This window comes from Choloepus didactylus, chromosome 20 (assembly GCF_015220235.1).
Source record: "Choloepus didactylus isolate mChoDid1 chromosome 20, mChoDid1.pri, whole genome shotgun sequence".
Taxonomy (NCBI): domain Eukaryota; kingdom Metazoa; phylum Chordata; class Mammalia; order Pilosa; family Megalonychidae; genus Choloepus; species Choloepus didactylus.
In genome coordinates, this window is record NC_051326.1 from 15881872 (window position 1) to 15901051 (window position 19180).

The following is a 19180-nucleotide window of genomic DNA, read 5'->3' on the forward strand; positions in this document are numbered from 1 at the left end:
TGACCTTGACTAACAGAACAGAGAGAGACAGACAGACGAAAGTTAGTCCCTGAGACGCTGCTCAGTCCACTCAGACCATTTGCCCATGGCCGACTGAGGTGGCAGAAGAGTAAATGGTGAGGCTCTGGGTTGCAGATGTGGGCAGCGAAGGTAAATAGGCTACTCGTTCTCTCATGGGGCATAACCTTAGTGTCCACTGTGCAGAAAGAAGTCATATCCGTCTCTTTTCCTTCTCCCCCTTCCATCCAACCAAATAAAAGGAACTGGGGCTCTAGCTGTCTACACCCCTTCTCCCTGACCCCTCTCCACCTACCCCTTCCAGCCTGGAGAATCAAAGCAAACACCTTACAATGAGATTCTGTTCCTGTCAGGCTGTTGGTGGTGTGAGGGGCCTTTGTACAGTCAGGAGAGAGGTGAGGTGAGGAAATGTCTTCAGCATACTATACAGTATACCATACAGTCAGCTCCAGTTTGTCCAAGAAACTTTATTGGAAAAATGTCCAAGGGGTGAGATCACCAGCAGCTGGAGAGGCTGCCAGGTGAGAGGGGGAGCACCTGAGGCTCCGTGGAAGACATTGGAGTAGTGTAATGCAGCATCTGCCTCCAGGCCCAGATGATTCTTTTCATTTGCTGGGGGAGAGGGGGAGCCCACAGAAACACCCCTCTCTGAGGCAAGACGTGGGGGCAGCTGGGGATGCTGAGAGTCCTGATGCAGGTGGAATGGGGCCCCTTATTTGGGACCTAATGGGATAGGGCTGAACAAATGACTCTCCCCTGGATCTGGTGGATGAGAGGAGACCCCATCTGATATCCACTCCCCAGGTCCAGGGGCATGGACGCTACCAGACCTACCTTCTGGCCCTGCTCACAGTGGAAAGAGGATGGGGATCAGGCCTGAGATTGTGGAAGTGCCATCACCCTCTGGGAGATTGTGGGATCCTTCAGTCTTGGGTGGGTCACCACCTTATGCTCTCCCTGACCCCACCCCCATCCCCAGGTTGTTAGTGCAGCTCTCTTCCAGGTTTGTGTCTGTCACTCATACGTCAATGGTGTTGATGGATGGCGACTTTTTCTGTGAAAGAAAAATGGGTTTGAGTCTCTAATTTCAAGAAGGTAATAGGTGCCACACCTTTTCGTCCAGCCACAATCCAGCCCAGACCTTCCATGCTCCCTCTTTTCCTGCCCCCTCTTTGGTCTTCCCCCTTTGCCTGGTTACTCTTCCCACCCTCACTGGCCCCCACATCACCTGTCTTGTCCCTACTGGCCTTCCCTGAGGACTCGGTTCTGGCCCCTTCCCCTTTTCCTTGGGGTTGTTGTTGGAGTCATTGTCCTTGATGATGTCATACTGACGGCAGAATAGCCCAATTACAGCTGAAATGGCAACAATACAAATCTGAGCCTAGATCCGACCCCATCACTGCCTTGAAGGGCAGAGGGATACCCAAACAGCTTCTAGAAAATCCAGAAGAAAACCCTTGAATTCCCGGGGACCACGTACAATCCACCCTCTCAATATCTCCTTCGCATCCCAATGGCCTCCTCTCCCTCTCTGCCAACCTCCCCCACCCCATAATCCCCCTCAACCTCGTTTCCTTCACACCCTTTTCTTCCGACGACCCCCCCATTCCCGCAGCCCCTGGTCCCCTCGCCGGCTGCTTCCTCACCAGCCCACATGAGCAGCACCACCACGACGATGGCTGCCTCCCCTGTCTGCAGCGGTTGCTCTCCATCCAGACCCTCCACTGTGATGTCTCCTGAGAAGGAAAGAGACAGCCTCTGGGTTCCTGGGAAGCAGCTAGAGAATGAGGCCTAGGCAGACGGTTAAGGATGGAGATGCTGGGGATTAGAGCCAGGCTAGACCCATCCCAGGCTGCCTCTCTGGGAGGAAGCAGTTAGTGGACGGGTGCTTAGAGACTGAGCCGCTGGAGGGCTGCAGGTGGGACACTCACTCACGCAGAGGCTGGGGAAGAGGAAGCTCTACAGCCCTTCCCCCAGACAACTCTGTCTATAGCTGTTCCCCTGCCCACCTGCTTTTCCTTCCTTTCCTGGCAGTACAATGACTCAAATCATCCTTCTAGACTTCTAAACTAGACTGTTGCTCACCTTGGGGGAAATAAACAAGAGGCTAAAGGTCTGGATAAAAAGCCAGAGGATCCCGAGTTTCAGGGGAGTAGGGAATAGATGAGCTCCTCACCTGGGCTCGAGCTGTTGGAGGGCAGCCGGTCAGAGCCCTTGAGAGTTCGGAAGTGCACCCGGGGCCCCGGGGGGCTCTCTCCCCGCAGGCCGATGCTCCTGACCTGCACGGTGTAGTCGCTGTCTTCAGCCAGGCCCCAGAGAGCACAGGCCCGAGTGGTGGTGTTCACCTCCCGGATCACCCGCTGCCCGGGGCCGTTCTGCCGCTGCAGGGAGAAAATGGGAGGGAGAAGAGCCTCACCCCTGTCCCAGGCCTCAGGGCTCAAACCAGGAGTCTCGAACATCCAAGCACCTCAAGAGAGTAGGGGTGAACAGAGCAGCTTGAGCTAGGAAACACCAGCTCCCAGATTTCCCCACCTCTGGGGAAGGGGGAGATTGCGGGCCTGGTGGAGTTCAACAGAAGGGATGCTCAGAGATCCAGGGACACAGATTGGGGGAGCAGAGGGGTGATTCATACTTGCTGGGAAATGGAGTAGCCAATGACGATGTTGCCTTCTGGGACGTCCCAGGACACAGTGGCCGAGTTGGCTCTGAGGTGAGTGACCGTCACATTCACAGGAGATGGAGGCCGGTCTGTGGGTGCCGGGGAGATAACAGGTTAATAGCCTTCACCCACAGACTAGCTCTGGCTGACCCTCAACCCCCATCCCTCCTTACCTGCTCGCACAAAACCCAGGTCACAGCTGACCAGCAGGAGGACCGTGGGGCTGAGATACGGGGAGAGGGGCATCAGCGAAGCCATGGTCCCCACCAAGTCCGCCGGGGGACCCTGGGGCATCCGCTTCACATCCAGGCGGGGCTCCTGGAGGTGACAGGAGTTGCCCGGGGTTGTCAAGGACTGTCCGGAAAGCACGGTGAGCAGCAACTCTCCGCGGCTCCCCCACGGCCCGCAGCAGCCCCAGCACCCCCATGCCCCCCCAGCCCCCATGCCCTGCGCGCCCCCGCAGCAACCCTGCGCCCCCCAGCGCGCGGCTCTGCCCTGCCCACACCTACCTCCCCGCGGTCCTCGCGGCGGTCAGGCCTCCGGGGGCTGCTCGGTGCCCAGAGGGCGGCCCATGGCCCGCCTCCGCGGCGCTGCCCTACCCCATCCCGGCGCCGGCCCGGCTAGGAGGTCAGCACGCCGCCGAGCTGCGGGCGGAGGGCGGAGGCGGCGCGGGCCGCGGGGCTGCGGGGCCCCCCGAGCTCGGACGGGCCGCGGGGTCAGTGCTCGGGCAGGGGGCGTTGCCGGCGCGGCCCAGCGGCGGGCCTGGGTCCCGGGCGCAGGAGGCAGCGCGGCTTCTCCGCCGGCCCCGGCAGCGGGAGGTGACCGTCCCGGCGAGCCCGCCGCCGCCTTCTGCAGAGCCGGCCCCGCTCGCTCCGCCGCAGCCCGGCCGGGATGTGCGGGCCCGCCCCGCCCCGCCGGGGTTCTCAACGCCGTCACTCCCTCCCCCCGGCACCCCACCCCGTGCTCCCGGGGCTCCTCCCAATGGCGGCCTCCCGGGTCCCCATCCCTTCTGCGTCCCGGCTCAGTCCGAGGAGCCGGTGGGGGCGTGAGGAGAGCGCGGGTGCGAGGGTCTCCGGCAGCTGGGAGAGCCCCCTCCCCGATGGAATTAACCCAGATGGGAGGAGGAATTCCCCCTCCCGTAGGGGAGGGAGATCAAAGGAGAGGGGGTAGAATGATCCAGATAATAATTGTTCTCACAATCCCTTACTTGTAGAGTGCGTCAGCTTTTAAAAGTCCCTTCCCCATTCATACTCTGATATTGATTCGGTCCACTCTCATTCATTCTTCCGTTTATTCCGCAAATATTGAACATCTCTTATGTGTCTGGCGTTATGTTAGGCGCCAGAGGAAATTTGAAGAGCGAATCTCCTGTTTTATTTTATATTTATTTATCTTGATTCTTGTTTTAGCTCTGCCCCTTACCGGGTGGCTTTGCAGAAACTGGTTAATCTGTGCCTCGGGTTCCAAACCTGTAAACCCCAGGACTGTGGAGAGGGTCCGACGAGATCACGTTGGGAAAAGGTCTGTGTGCGTCTTAGCAATGCTGTCTGAGTGATTAGTACTAATTTGCACCAATTTGTCCATTACTTCATTCATTCAATAAAATGTCAGTTATTTTGTGGTTTGGCTGAGCATGGGATCTGGAGTGAGAGGACCTAGGTGAGTGCCAATTCTGATCTTAAGTTACCTATCTAACTTTTCTGGACTCATCACTTGAACAATGATGGTGCCAATAAGTGCTTCTCCGTGTTGACACATCCAACAAGATACTGGTGACGTGTCCAACAAGGTAATGAAAAGTGTTTTTCTCGGTGGAAATGAATGGTGGTTAATGTGGTATTTGGGGCAGACACTTTGCCTTCTAACTCTCATTACAGTATTTCTATTTCTGTGGTACTGCTTCCTTGTAACATCCAGTTCAGTGCATGCACACCTGGGGCTCCGAAGCTTCTGTTGCCTGCCTTTCCGAGAGGAGAGAGGGAACTGGGACAAGCAGGGCAGGGCAGGACTGCATGTGCTGAGCATGTGATCTAGCTGTGGCCTGGGTCCTCTGACTTCTGCTGACCCCGAGGACCCTGATCTCTGGTCTCCTGAGACCTCCTGGTCCCAGAGCACTGTTGTCTGGGGCAGGGCCTGGTATCGTCCCCCAGAGAAGAGGGCATTGTACCTGAAGGGCAAGAGTAATGAGCCTTGGGGAGTAGGGGTGCCTGCACAGTTTTCTGCACTGTTCCAAGTAGCATTTTTCATGAAGACCTCTCTCCACCCCTGGGTTTCTGTTCCTCTCCCCCTTCCCATCTTCTTTCTTGATCTACTTTCCCCAATAGCCCAGAGTAGCAAGTGCAGGCTGAGTCCTTGGTGTGTGCGTGTGTGTGTGTGTGTGTGTGTGTGTGTGCAAACACAGTGTCTGCTGCTGCTACAACTTCTGGATTAGCTGGCCTGAATGAGGTTTTGACTTCCTGCCTCCATCCTCGTGCCCCTGCTTCCTTCTGCTTGTCTGGGCATGAGGCAGCCCTGCCAATAATAAAGTCAAGCCCACTGACCTGGGATCTGGACAAAGCAGATGCAGAGCAAACTGTTGTACTGCTGGGACGATGTGATGCCGAGGTCTTCCAGAAGGAGGGGCAAGCCATACCCACACACCAGGCCACCCACACGCCATCCATGAACCCTGTCTATAAACTTGTCAACCCCTACCCCACCTCAACCTTTGCCATCCAGGACTGTGGCCCCTGATTTTGGAAACCCTGAGAGTCCCTCCCCTGCCCCCAATCCACTGTTCTCCCCTCCTTGGCTTCTGATTCTTGCCTGTTCCTTACAGCAACTGTACAGTGATTCCATTCTGAGCACCATAGTACAAGTGGCTGGAAAAGCTCAGGAAGTATGAACGGTCCTAATCCTCCGTCTGTTCCCTGCCTAAAACGTCTCTTTTTCCCTCTTCCTTTCTATTCTCTTGGTCCATTTCTTACTCTTGTAGATATCGGTTCTCCTTCCTCCTCCCAGTCCACCCTCTTGGATCCTTACAATGCACTTTCACACCCACGACCCTCACAACTACTTTTGCAGTTGGTATTGTCTCCATTGTTTTCAGATGAGAAAACAAAAACATATAAAGGATAACCACAACAACTTGCTGCAATACACCCAGTTAATAATTGCTGGATAACGCTGCTTTTATTATTTTTCTTTAGATAACAAAGCTGTTTTCAGTACTTTCTGGAATAAATAAGGATTTGAATAAGTAGATAAGCCAGAGATGGGAGTCAAACTGAAGTTTCTTTATCAAATCTGACGTTCTTTTTGCTACACCACACTGCTTATGTTTTGTTCACTTTTGCAATGAGAGAGAGGCTACAAAGTTCCCCCAACTCCTCTTCCTTTACTGACAAAGAAGGAAGGTGCTTTCCCCAACCTGAGCTGGGCCCTGGCAATCCTGGCATTTTTCCTTCCTCATCAGCCTGATGGGAGGCTGGTGGTGCTGAGTGGAGGGGCCACCTCTGGCAGGATGGCATTCCTCATGTCGGAGTGCTCTGATTCCCAGTTTCCTTTCCTCCTCCTTCTTGGGGTGATCTACAGGACCAGAAAGCTAAGCTCCTTAGTAGACCACTCACTGGATCCAGGCCTGGCTCTCTGTCTCCTCCAAAAGGGACATCTCATCATGGGGTCCCATTTCTTCTGCACCCATTTAAGCCCCCACTAATCTGTTGCCAGCATCTCTACATCTCATGTCATTTCAATTAGTCACCCCCAAATAACATCTTTAAATGCCAGATTCCAAGCAGTACTGGATCAAGCACTGGTTTAAGAAAATTATACAGTGTCTGCCCTCTAAGAGTTAAACACTCCAAGATGTTTTCTTTACTGTCATCACCTCTTCTCCCTGATAAGTCTCCTTTAACCAGCTAATGAGAGGTCTAGGACAGAAACCTCTTTACACCTACCTCATGGCAGGAGGTGACAGGTAAGGCAGATTGGTTTTATTTGGCTTGAATAGTGTTTTTTAGAAATTGAATTTGAATGCCTTTAGGCAGAGAATGCATCCAATTTGCCTTGGTCCCCACTATTCCCTATCGCCCTACCCTTGGCTCACTTCACATATTTATGAGGCCCGATTGATGGCCCTGGTAGGTATTTGCATTTTTCAGTCAGAATGTTTCCCACAGTGCCCCCAAAATAGCAAGTGATCAATCAACAATACTTTTCCTTTCATTCTCTTCTCTTGATGTAGCCTGCCTTAAAAAACCGTAGGGTTTTGCTTGCCAACCAGTCACTGAACTTGAGGCTGACCTCTAGGGAGGACTGAGGAACTGAAGAAGGTCTGGCTTCCATTGACACTAAATCAGGGACCTCTGCTTTTCCCCAGGGGAACATAAAAGCCCCAAAGTTTCAGCCAAAGCCTATCCCCTACCCTAGTGCTGACCCTGATACTCCCACATGATAGGTTTTCACCCTAGAATCCCCTTGAGTGATATTGTCTTGCCTGTCTTCTGCTCCTGGGGGATGCTGGGAAGAAGAGGGTGACATCACTGGCATTTCCGTGGGACCCTCTGTGACTGTGAAGACAGGTTGAGTAGATCAGTTTACAGGGAGCAAGCAGGTAGAAATGAAAGACCGTGGAAGACAGACTGATGAGGTGAGTGCCAGAAAACAGGAAGGATTTGCAGAAGGTATTTCGCATTTAGCCTCACATTTGACCCAGTTGTGTGACTGTGAGACGAGGGGGAAGGGATGCCATCATAGAATATCTGTGTATCAATCTATTCAACAACCAAGAGAGATGGACCAGTCCAGAGGTCAGCAAGCTATGCTGGCAGCCAATCCAGCCTGCTGCCTGTTTTTGTAAATAAAGTTCTATCAGAACGCAGTCATGCCCATTTGTTCACATTTGTCTACAGCTACTTTCAGGATACAACAGTAGGGTTGGATAGTTGCAACAGAGATTGTAGGGCTCACAGAAGCCTAAAATATTTACTCTTTGGGCCTTTGCAGAGAAAGTTTGCTGGCTCCTGGACTAGGCCCTTGCTACTCAAAGTGTGGTTCATGGGCCAGCAGCGTTGGCATCAACTGGAACTTGTTAGAAAGGCAAAACCTCAGGCCCCACTGAGTCCAAATCTGCACTTTAACAAGATTCCCAGGTAATTTGATTGAAAAGCACAGATCTAGATGACCCCAAGTTTCCTCTCAACTCTGCAGCTCTCTGATTCTAAGGATTCGCTGAGCAGAGACTCGATCCCAGAGGTGCTGGATGTGGAAGAAGGCACGGAAGGAGAATGGGACTTTGACTTCATGGAGCTTATGATTTACTCAGTTGTTTTCAAACTTTACTGTGCATAAGATTTCCTCGGGGAGCTTGTGGAAAATATAGGCACCTGGGCCCTACTCCTCAAAGAACTGGTAGAGGTTAATGCGGCCTAGGAACCTGCATTTCTAGCAAGTATTCTGGGGGATTCTGATGCACATGGGCACATGGGTTACCTGGAGTAACCCCCCTCATCATGCCCTCCTCTCTGTCCCCAAATCGGGCTCCCTTTGGTGCAGGATTGATGCACTACTGCATGGATAACCCAGCTGTCTTCTTGCCAGTCCTGTTTGGTTTCAACCCAGTGGGTAAGGCCAGGTGAGACTTCTGCAATGCAAGGTGCTGACTGGCCTGACCCCAGGGGAGGCTGGGAGGGAACATGGTCACAGCCTGTATACAGTCACAAGGGAGAGGGAAGGATGAATATAGACCGTGGTGGTTTGGAGCTGTATGTACCCCAGAAAAACATGTTCTTAAATTTAATCCTTCCCTGTGGGTTTTGAACCCATTGTAAGTAGGACTTTTTGATTAGGTCATTTCAGTTACAATGTAGTCCAACTCAATCATGATGGGTCTTAATCCTATTACTGGAGTCCTTCATAAGCAGAATGAAATTAGACAGAGAGAGAAAGAGCCACAGAATTCAAGAAGCTGGAGGTCAGTGGAGCCGGATGAGAAGGGAGAGGCCAGGAGAGGCTGACATGTACATTGACAAGTGACTGAGGAGCCCAGGACCAAGGACTGCTGGCATCTAGCCTAAGAATGCCAACGTCTTTGGGGATGCCCTTAGCCTCAGAACTGTAAGCTAATAAATTCCCATTATTTAAACTGAACCATTGCATGGTATTTGCTTGTGCAGCCAAGGAAACTAAAACATGATCTTGTTCACCAAATCTCAGAATGTGAAAGTAAATATGGAATGTCCCTAAGCTTATGAGGGTTTTTTGGTTTGTGAGTTTATTTAATTATTCTCTCATTTCAGAAAGGACCCATATATTATGTATATTACGTAGCTCACAAAGGCTACGTAATATACATAACAGTGTACATTTAGAAGAACGATTGAGGAGGACAAGGGGATAAATGGGGTCAGGAATGATGCAACCACAGAGATCTCTACTTTCATTGGGGGTGGGTCCCGAGTGGCCCCCTTTTCTCCTTTGTCCAGCCCCCTTATTTTAGTGGCCGTTCTGCCTCATCAGTGCAGGACCCCTTTGCTCTCCTCTGGCTACTGAAATCTCCCACCCTGCTCCCCTTCCCTGGGAGCCCTGTGCCACCAAGTCACCTCCTTATTCTCACTCTAAAAGGCTATTTTGTCTAGTCTCAGAGAAAATCAGAATATTAAACCAATATGATTCTGTGGGTGAGCTGCCTGAGTGTTGAGAAAAAAGAGAGAGAGAGAGAGAGAGAGAGAGAGAGAGAGAGAGAGAGAGAGAGAGAGAGAGAGAGAGAGAGAGAGAGAGAGAGAAAGAGAAAGAGAAAGAAAGAAAGAAAGAAAGAAAGAAAGAAAGAAAGAAAGAGAGAAAAGAAAAGAAAAGAAAAGAAAAGAAAGAGGGAGGGAAGGAAGGAAGGAAGGAAGAAGATTCTTAGCAACATGTCTAAGAGGTCTGATTTAGTAGGTTTGGGGTAAGGCCCAAGGATATCTATTTTTTGAAAGCATCCCGGGTGATTCTGATACACAGCCAGTTTTGGGGAACTTTGCTAAATAAACTCTCAGAGTGGGCCACCTGGTGACACCAAGGGCTTCCTATCCCTGGAGGTATTCCATAGGGGCTTGTTGATTACTCACCAAGAGCTTGGTGTATTTAGTGATGGTCTTGGAGACGGGACACGCTGAGTTCTTTCTGAGGTTATTTTTCAACTCCCAGATTTGGGCTTGTAGGATAATTCATACTAAGGTGTAAATGAGTCTCAGATACTCTTATCCCTGATTCTTTTAATGGAAAACTCTCCTTCACCAAAATGTATCTGCAGCAGTGGATGCTAATTTCGCACCGTGACTAAGTGAAATGAAGAATCAAACAATGTAGGCGTGGAGATCTTCCAGTTGTCCCTTACATCAGTGACTCCCAAACTTGGCTGATCTTCAGAGTCGTCTGGAAGGCTTTTTAAAAACACAGATTTTTGGGCTCCACTCCAGAATACCGAATCTGAATCTCAGGGTGGGGGTGGTACCTAGAAATGGATCGTTGGTAAAAAACAAAACCCTTCAGGTGATTTTTGATGACCAGTCAAGTTTGGGAATCTTGGTTTTAAAACTACATACTATGGACACTGGGTCCTCGCTTTGTTTATAAAGCCCTTAGGTGTCTGGGAATTTTCAGAATTAGTTTGAGGACAAATTATAGGAAACACTGTACACAATGGGTATGAACCATGTGAAATTTGTTTTCCCTATAGGTGAAAAAATTTAAAAATAGGTTTAAGAAGGGAAGGGATCTTTGCAGAAATGCGATGAGAAGGGAGAAGTTAGGGATGCTGTGTACCCAGATAACTTTTTGAGATCCTGCCAGAAAGGGTGGATTTGCAAATCATCCTGTAGCAAAGCCCTTGAGACCAACTACAGAAGATCCTCATTCTTTGGGATTCCACAGATTTGTACGTAAGCAGATTACAAGCCTGCAGTTCTGTCTCATTAACATGCTGTTTTGTTCCTGATTAATTCATTCAAGGAATGTTTGCCAACTGTTAGGTGCTACACTTCATTCCTTGGAGCTTGGTTCCCTTTTTAGGGATTGTTAACCCTTCCTAATGTAGTAAAGGGTTCACTATTTGGAAATTTCTAGAATATATTTCCAGGAATGGGAAGGGCTTCTGCTTGACCCTAAAACTGAAAACAAGGGGGCAATTTTTTTAAATTAAATTCAGTTTTATTGAAATATATTCACATACCACACAATCATCCATGCTGTACAATCAACTGTTCACAGTACCATCATATAGTCATGTATTCATCACCCCAATCTATTTTTGAACGTTTTCCTTACATCAGAAAGAATCAGAATAAGAATAAAAAATAAAAGTAAAAAAGAACACCCAACATCCCCCCCATCCCACCCTATTTTTCATTCAGTTTTTGTCCCCATTTTTCTACTCATCCATACATACACTGGATAAAGGGAGTGTGATCCACAAGGTTTTCACAATCACACTGTCACCCCTTGTAATCTGCATTGTTATACAATTGTTTTCAAGAGTCAAGGCTACTGGGATGGAGTTTGATAGTTTCAGGTATTTATTCTAGCTATTCCAATACATTAAAACCTAAGAAGTGTTATTTATATAGTGCATAAGAATGTCTACCAGAGTGACCTCTCGACTCCATTTGAAATCTCTCAGCCACTGAAACTTTATTTCGTTTCATTTTGCATCTCCCTTTTGGTCAAGAAGATTTTCTCAATCCCATGATGCGGGTCCAGATTCATTCCCAGGAGTCATATCCTGAGTTGCCAGGGAGATTCACACCCCTGGGAGTCAGGTCCCATGTAGGTGGGAGGACAGTGAGTTCAGCCACTGAGTTGGCTTAGCTAGAGAGAGAGGGCCACATCTGAGCAACAAAGAGGCACCGGGGGGGGGGGGGGGGGGGGGGGGGGGGGGGAGGGGGGACGACCTCTTAAGCACAATTATATGCAAATCTAGCCTCTCTCTTGCAGTAACAAGCTTCATAAGGGCAAGTCCCAAGATAGAGGACTCATCACATCAAACCGCCAGTCCTCAATGTCTGTGACAACATCAGCATCAGTCCAGGTGAGGAAGTCCAACTCTGCCGCATTTCCCCCCAGTTCCTCAGGGGGGCCCTGCAAATATATTTTTATTCTCTGCCCAAAATTACTTTGGGATCAACGGGGCAATTTTGACATTTGGATGACAGGCATTCCTCAGGGGCCTGCAGACGGAGTGGCAAGCGCAGCCAGGGCTGCCAGAGATGCCCCTGTCCAAGAACCAGGGTACAGGAAGGTGCCAGCTCAGGCTGGAATGTTAAACTTGAGTGATTGGCTTTGCTCTGGGCTTAAGCTGCTGAATGTTTTATGAACGCCAGACCTGGGGGTTCAGGGACAAAGTGCCCCTAAGAGCGCCAAAGTGTGTCTCCCTATGAAGCTGTTGACCTCTAACCCCAATTCCCAAGTGGTTTTAGATCCTGAGTCCCAGCTGAGGCCTTTCCTTAAGATCCTCTGCCTCTCTCTGGGCCCCAGAAAGGACCCCACTGAAGACTGGAGGTCAACATTCTGCCAGGAAGCAGGGCAGATGCAGAAAACCGCAAGGGAAATAGAAAGTTTGGCGCCCCATCTGCAATCGGGGTAGAGTCTCTACCCACCCACCCCCCAGCATCTTGGGATTGCTTGCCAGTCCCTTAGGGCCTCTGATTTTAGGTTCTGTTACTCATTGTCTGAATTCCTGAAGTGTTGTGTGTCAACTAAAACGTAAATCAAATCCTATTTTCTCATTTACTTTTCCACCTTAACATGTTTTACTTTCATTCCCATCCTGTCTCTCCAATCAGTAACCATTAAATACTAAAATGGCCTAGGGCCGTTTCTGTTTAAAGGAGCTCTTTTGCATCTGCATGTAGACAGTATTGAATAGAATGGTGAATTGCCTTATGTCACATTATGTCTCTTTTATACGTTTAAATTTCAAAAGTCTGCTGGGGGGATAAAAAAGGAATGCCATCTCATTCTTCTGCCCTTTCCAATCTTCTCCAAAATCGGGGTAGGCCTTCTTTTTCCTCCTCTGGATTGGAAATGTGTCTCACTAGTGTCATCTACCCCTACCCTTGCTTTGGCCATGGGCCTTTACCAAATGTGTGCCAATGCCTCCCCCTGACATTCTCCTTTATCTTCCTTTTGTGAGACAGGAAAGCAGGAATTCCAGAGAACACAAGAGCTCCCTCTTTCATCTCCCAGGTGCTCGTCTCTCTTTCTTCTCTGCAAATGTTTACCTTTAATATTCTTTTCTTATCACTGTTTTTTTTCTCATTCTTTTGGCCATAATCTCTTTGCTTGGTATGTTGTATTACATATCTGTACATCACAATGGCTGCCTTGTTTGTCTGTTCAAAGTGTGTGAATGTGATATTTAGACTGACAAACTACCATAAAAAGTGGTGGTGGTGGGGATGGGAAGAAAGTTCTTGGAAAGAAACTGACTCTCTGAAAAACCCTTGACCTGGCTAACAGGAGACCCAATTCAATCACTGTGACCTGCTCCCCCAGAGAGACCTCAGTGTACCAGAGATGGGCCTTTCCTTCCCTGTCTTCCCTCGATGAAGCGTCATCTCAGCACTCCTTCTCAAAGCACACTGTGGGGCAGCAGTCCTGCCGATGCCCAGTGGTCACTAACCAGAGATCGGCCCAGTAACCACTAACCAGAATCCATGCCCAGTGGTCACTAGCTAGTGGACTCCGGGGCCCTTCTTCCTTTCCCAGTCCCTCCCGGTGTCATTATCTCTTCAGCCCAAGGGCCTCAGTTGCCACCCCCCCACCCCCACCCCCCCGTCTCCCCTGGATGAAAGGTGGAAGTGCCACCAATATCCTGTGGGAAACTGTTACTGGCAGACAAGACTGTGGACCAAGGCATTGTGGCATCTCAGAGGGAGGGAGAATCTGGACAAGAGAGACATCAGAGTCAGGCAGGGGACGGGATGGAGTGGGTGGGGGAATGGCAGATCCAGAGCCAGAAACTGGGCTGTTGCAACAAAACTGAGACCCAGCCACTCCTCACCTGGGACAGGAGCTGGCAGGAGAACGTCACTGTTCCCACCACAGACACAGAGTCTGGTTTTGTTTCCAGGGAACCCTGGACTCATCTGTCCCAGACCTAGTCCTGAGCCTGCCTGGGGCATCCAAAGCTAACCTAGCTTGTAAGGGTCCTTTGATTTGGGGATGGTCCAGCTATTGCAGGGAAGAGCTCCTTATTATGGGCCTACTTCCCTCACCAGGGTCTCTAGCCTTGAGTTAAATTAGCTTCCACAGTGCTCATCTACCTCCTCATCGACTCTCAGATCCTGTCCTCCTCCCAGTGTTCCCTGGTGCCCTTGTTCCTCTCTCTGCTCTTTCCTTTTATGCCCACTGAAGTCCTTTCTGCTCCTCTTGAACTCGATCTGGTCTCACTCTCTGCATCTCTACCAGGGACCAGCAGAACTTAGTTTTAAGGGAATTGTGCCTCCCCCCAGAGGGGGGGAACCCAGGCTTTCTGAGGGGGCACAGGGCCCTCCCTGGGAGCTGGTGGCCTTTCTCCTAGATGGCTCTTGGAAATCCTGCAGGCATTGGAGTGGGCTTACCAGGTGACCTACTGCCAGAGCCCTAAGATCACTGCCCTGATGAAACAAGTCAGCACCAGGTGTGTGGACATGTGTTTGGAGGGCGATGTGGCCTGGATAGGGACCTTCCTGAGAGCAGGGGAGATGTGTGAGTGGGTAAGGTGTCTTTGATGAGGATAATGGGTCTGCATGTTGGAGGGTCATGGCAGGTTTTTGTTTTATTTTGTTTTACCTCTGTGCTTTTCTACGTGCATCTTTCTCTGACCTCTGGCTCCTTTCCTTTGTGATCTCTCCTTTCATATCCTGACCTCTGACCCATTCTCAACCCGGAGAAGAAAGGCCGGGTATACCTGGTTGGCTGGCAGACCCTCGTCATCATCACCTTCATGGATGGAGTGGAGAGCAGCCACAGCTTTGTCTGATTCCAACTAACTGGTCCACTATCCAAGCACTTCCCTACTTCCAACCCATAGGGTTTCCTCACTCAAAGTCCCTCCTGCCCTACCCAAATAGGCACTTCAGTCCAGTGTCCCAAAGCTTCGGGACCTCAAACCCATATTCCCTTCATAGGCTATCTCCCCCCTTATCTCCACCTTCCCCTTTTCTCCCAGCCTCTGGCCACTGCCATATGAACCCCATATCAGTCCTTGATCCCTCAATTCCCACCCCTGTACTTAGCTATGGCCTCCTGTGTACAATGTTCCTTATCCCCACACCCCACTGCCACTCCCCCAACTCCCTGGATCCAGAGAAGCCTATGTCTTGCCATCTTTCCTTCCAGCCCTATTGCCAACCCTTATGTCCTGAACCCCACCCCTGGTCAAGCCTGGAATCTTCCTATCCTCCCAAGTCCATCATTCACTTCCTGCCCTTAAACTTCTCAGTTTTCCAAGATGTCTGTGGCTTTCTCATTGGTGAGCACAGTGACATGTTGAACCAGAAGGCTCAGCTTGCCAACCAGGTCAGAGAAGGAGGATGGGACTTGGGAAATTATGAAGATTACCAGTGGCCAGAGGCTGGGAGAAAAGGGGAAGGTGGAGATAAGGGGGGAGATAGCCTATGAAGGGAATATGGGTTTGAGGTCCTGAAGCTTTGGGACAGCACACGGGGTATGGAGGGCTCTGAAGTCACCCCAAAACCTGACCATAGTCCAAGGCTCTTCCATTGATGTACTTTATCTTCTTGGCAAAACATTTCACCTCTTTGAACCTCATTTTTTAAAAAAATCATATTTTTTATTGTAGAATATAATATATATATACATCAAAGCAATAACTTTCCAAGTGCAATTTAACAAGTAGAGAGCAAATTTCAAAGAATATTATGGGTTACATTTCCACAGTCTTAGTTATTTCCTTATTGTGAAATATACCATATCTGCAAAAGGGTATTATCTTTCAAAATATGCTTTAACAAATAGTTATATAGGAGATTTCCAAAAATGTTATGAGTTACAGTATCATAGTTTTAGTTATTTCCTTATTGTGAAGTACAACATATATGCAAAAAGGTGATAACTTTCAAATTACAATTTAACAAGTAGCTCTAGAACAAATTTCAAAGGATACTTTGGGTTACTGTTCCACCATTTCAGTTCTTTCCTTCTAGCTATTCTAGTACACTAGCAACTGAGAAAAAGAAAATTATATCAAGATTCAGTATTCATAATCCTTTGTTAAATTCCTTCTCGTCTGTTGCTACCCCTTCCTCTAGTTTAATCACTTTCCCGATCTTCAGGGATGTCTAGGCAGTGACCACCCTAACCTGTTCATGTTGAAAAGGGGTGTCGACATTATGAGCAAAGGGGACACATCTAGTTGATGTTCTTGAAGAGGCTATTGCCTCTGGATTTGGGGACTTAGCTGGCATAGGAACTCTCTGGAGGATTTAAGTTTCTGAGGAATAAACTTAGTGAGTAAAACTTTCATAGAGTCTCAGATAGGGATTGGGTATTCTTTAAGGTTTTTGGAACTACTGTTGACTTGGTCTTATCATGTTGTGGTCATTTGGCATACCTAGCTGAAGCTTGCATAGCAGTAACCTCCAGGACAGCCTCTCGACTCTGTTTGAATTCTCTCAGCCACTAAAACCCTATTTTGTTGCCTTTCTTTTCCCCCTTTTGGTCAAAAAGGCACTCTCAATCCCTCGATGCGAGGGTCAGGCTCATTCCTGGAATCATGTCCCACATCACCAGGAAGGCTCATTCATCTTGGGGGTCCTGTCCTACGTCAGGAGGGAGGGTGATGAATTTATTTGCTGAGTTAGGCTTAGAAAGATAAAGTCCACATGTGAGCAAAAAAAATGGTTCTCTGGAGGTGACTCCTAGGCATAATTATAGGTGGGCTTAGCCTTCCCTTTACAACCATAAGTTTCACCTGAGCAAGCCTCAAGATTGAGGGCTTGACTTATAAAGTAAGGGGTTCCTAAATTCACATAGTATATGTTCTGTCCACAATAATCCATCCATATCTCACTTTATCATCACTCAGTTGTAGAATCCTCATCACTCTCCATTTTAAACAATTCTCATGATCCAAAACATCTCGTAGCTCTTGTCAGTCCTCAATTATTTGTCCCCAGTGTTTGTGTAATATTAGTGTGGTATTCCTATTAATTATAGTCCCTAGTATACAATATGTAGATTTTTCCCATATACCCTTCTGTTGTCAACTCTCTGTGCTAGTGTCATACCTTAGAAGTATATCATGCAAGTACCTATCTATATTTGTGGTGCTGATCTGTGGCAAACATGCCTTTAAATAATCCCTTTCAATCCTATTCGCCTTTAATACAGCTCTGATACTTATAATCCCATTAACAAATAATCGTCACCCATATCCATTACTATACCTTTGAATTTACCATCATTAACATATATAAACATATTGGATTATCATTCCTCCTCACCAGCTACTGTCTATCACTATTCTACATTATAAGAAGTTGGTTTTACATTGTTCAGATAGTTCACAGAAGTGGTAACATACAATATCTCTCCTTTTGTGTCTGACTTATTTCACTCAGAATTGTATCTTCAAGGTTCATCCATGTTGCCATATGTTTCAGGACCTTGTTGGGTCTTACTGCTGCGTAGTATTCCATTGTCTGTATATACCCCATTTTGTTTATCCACTCATCTGTTGAAGGACACTTGGCTTATTTCCATCTCTTGGCAATTGTGAACAATGCTGCTATGAACATCAGTGTACAAATGTCTGTTCATGTCACTGCTTTCAAATCTTCTGGGTATATACCAAGAAGTGGAATTGCCAGATCATAGGGTAATTCAATATCTAGTTCTCTGAGAGACTGCCAAACTGTCTTCCAGAGTGACTGTACCTTTATAGAGTCCCACCAGCAATGAATGAGTTCCAGTTTCTCCACATCCTTTCCAGCATTTGTAGTTTCCTGTTTGTTTGATGGCAGCCATTCTTATCGGTGTGAGATGATTCACATTGTATTTCTATTGCACAGTGCTGAGCTAGACAGGGGAAGGTAGTGACAAAATGGCGGCAGCGTTTGCCGATGAACAGCCTTGACAACAGTGTGCAGGATGGATTTGGTTGGGGAGGAAAATGAAGAGAGTGAGTTCAGTTTAAGATTCCCAACCTGTGGGATTGATTGGACATAGCTGCAAACTTGGCCAAGTTGCCATTAACTCTCCAGTTTAAGCCAGCCAACCAAGGCCACCACCAACCCCTTTAGCCCAATCTCTCTTTACACCTGTGGACTGTGAATTTGGGATTATCTGCAGCGACGAATTCTCTACAGCCTCTACAGCCAGTCTTTGGGATCCCAACCTCCTGCTCTTCTGGCTCTTCCTCCTCCCTTGACCACATTCCCAGTTCCCCTGGCCTTTTAGACCAACTGACCTTATCACTTCTTCCACAGTGGTTCTCTGAACAGTCCAAGGCTCAATGCACTGAGAGACTCCTCTAAGTGATCCAATTCTCTCAGCCACTGTTGAATGATATTTGGGCTGCACCCATCTCCCGTCGTAACTACATCGTTGCACATGAGAAAGAACAGATATCCTGCCCACATCTAGTTATTCAACAAACACATATAAGTACTTTCAGTGTGCCAGGAACTTTGCTTGGCCCTGGGTTTACAAAGCTTAGTGAAACTGCATCCTCATTCATGGGGGAAACATGGTTGAGACAAGTGTAGTCACAGAGATATGAAAAAGGTGCTAACAGGGACACAGTTCTGCCCTGCAGTGGAGTCAGGAAAGATGGGAAAAAAGGTCTTTGAGCTTGGTCTTGAAGGATGAACAGGAGCTTTTTGGGTCAGGGAAAAGGAGTCTCTCTGCTCTTGACCCACGTCTCTACCACTTCCTGGTCATGATAACTCTCTCCTATATTTGCATCCTACCTAGAAGCTTCTGACCCCACCCTCAACGCTCCAGCTCTTGCCGGGAACTTCCTCAGATGACCTCGCCTTTGCAGGCTTCCAAGCTCCCTGCCTCTTCCCCACAGGTGATCCCCGCAGCCTTGCAGAGCCTCCTCTCTGGGATGCACCATTCTGTAAGCTCAGCTCACCTGGACGCAGTGCCGTCTTTCTGTGGGGCTGTCAGGAACCCCTCCCTGGGCCAGGTCGGAGGCGCAGCACAGACCCCTTGAGATCCTAGAGCCTGCACTGCAGTGAATCAGTGCCTCTGGGCATGTGAAGGGGGCTCATCCCATCCCTTGGGGGCTTGTCATGCCAGCATTATCAGTGGTGGGAGGGAGGGGCCCAGGCTCCAGGGGCACCAGCAGCTCAGGGTGGGGAGGAAGATTCTCTCCACCCTGGGGAGCTCTTACTCCTGACCCAGTGGTCTTCATTTTCCCTGCCTTATTCTGATTTCAGAAATAAAATGTAATGTCCTGTTTTGGAAAGTTAACCTTCCGAAGCCAGTAGATCACAGTTAGTAGATCAGAGGTGGGACAGGATGGAGTGGTCTGTTTCA

The 19180-nt window shown here is 48.8% G+C and overlaps 2 protein-coding genes across 3 annotated transcripts; one reads left to right on the forward strand and one right to left on the reverse strand.

Moving 5' to 3' along the window:
- Positions 1–469: 469 nt before the first annotated feature.
- On the reverse strand, positions 470–3343 carry FNDC4 (fibronectin type III domain containing 4). 2 transcript variants are annotated; one of them, XM_037813046.1, is made up of 7 exons: positions 3187–3340; positions 2851–2995; positions 2651–2766; positions 2195–2399; positions 1665–1754; positions 1247–1371; positions 470–1072 (listed from the first exon to the last, which is right to left on the reverse strand). In XM_037813046.1, the coding sequence occupies exons 2-7, from the start codon at positions 2969–2971 to the stop codon at positions 1037–1039; spliced, it is 693 nt and encodes a 230-aa protein (XP_037668974.1). In that variant the 5' UTR covers positions 2972–2995; positions 3187–3340; the 3' UTR covers positions 470–1036. The 2 variants fall into 2 exon arrangements, with proteins under 2 accessions (XP_037668974.1, XP_037668975.1); XM_037813047.1 differs by lacking the exon at positions 1247–1371 and having other exon boundaries at positions 3187–3343.
- Positions 3103–18879, forward strand: GCKR (glucokinase regulator). The gene is given in 17 exon segments (XM_037812766.1): positions 3103–3714; positions 4788–4857; positions 5109–5320; positions 5496–5564; positions 6132–6196; positions 6561–6628; positions 8156–8291; positions 12167–12271; positions 13427–13516; positions 13518–13563; positions 14212–14312; positions 14558–14648; positions 15083–15266; positions 18095–18279; positions 18711–18810; positions 18813–18848; positions 18851–18879. Coding segments are annotated over 17 exon segments (2199 nt in total).
- The last annotated feature ends 301 nt before the right edge of the window (positions 18880–19180 follow it).

Excerpts from the sequence above, each read along its gene's own strand:
- FNDC4 (XM_037813046.1), bottom strand. The coding sequence starts at position 2,971 with ATGCCCCAGGGTCCCCCGGCGGACTTGGTGGGGACCATGGCTTCGCTG. Across the intron at positions 1,372-1,664 it reads GGTGCTGCTCATGTGGGCTG|CTGTAATTGGGCTATTCTGC; the intron begins GTGAGGAAGCAG and ends TTGCCATTTCAG. Across the intron at positions 1,073-1,246 it reads GGCCAGTAGGGACAAGACAG|AAAAAGTCGCCATCCATCAA; the intron begins GTGATGTGGGGG and ends TTTCTTTCACAG.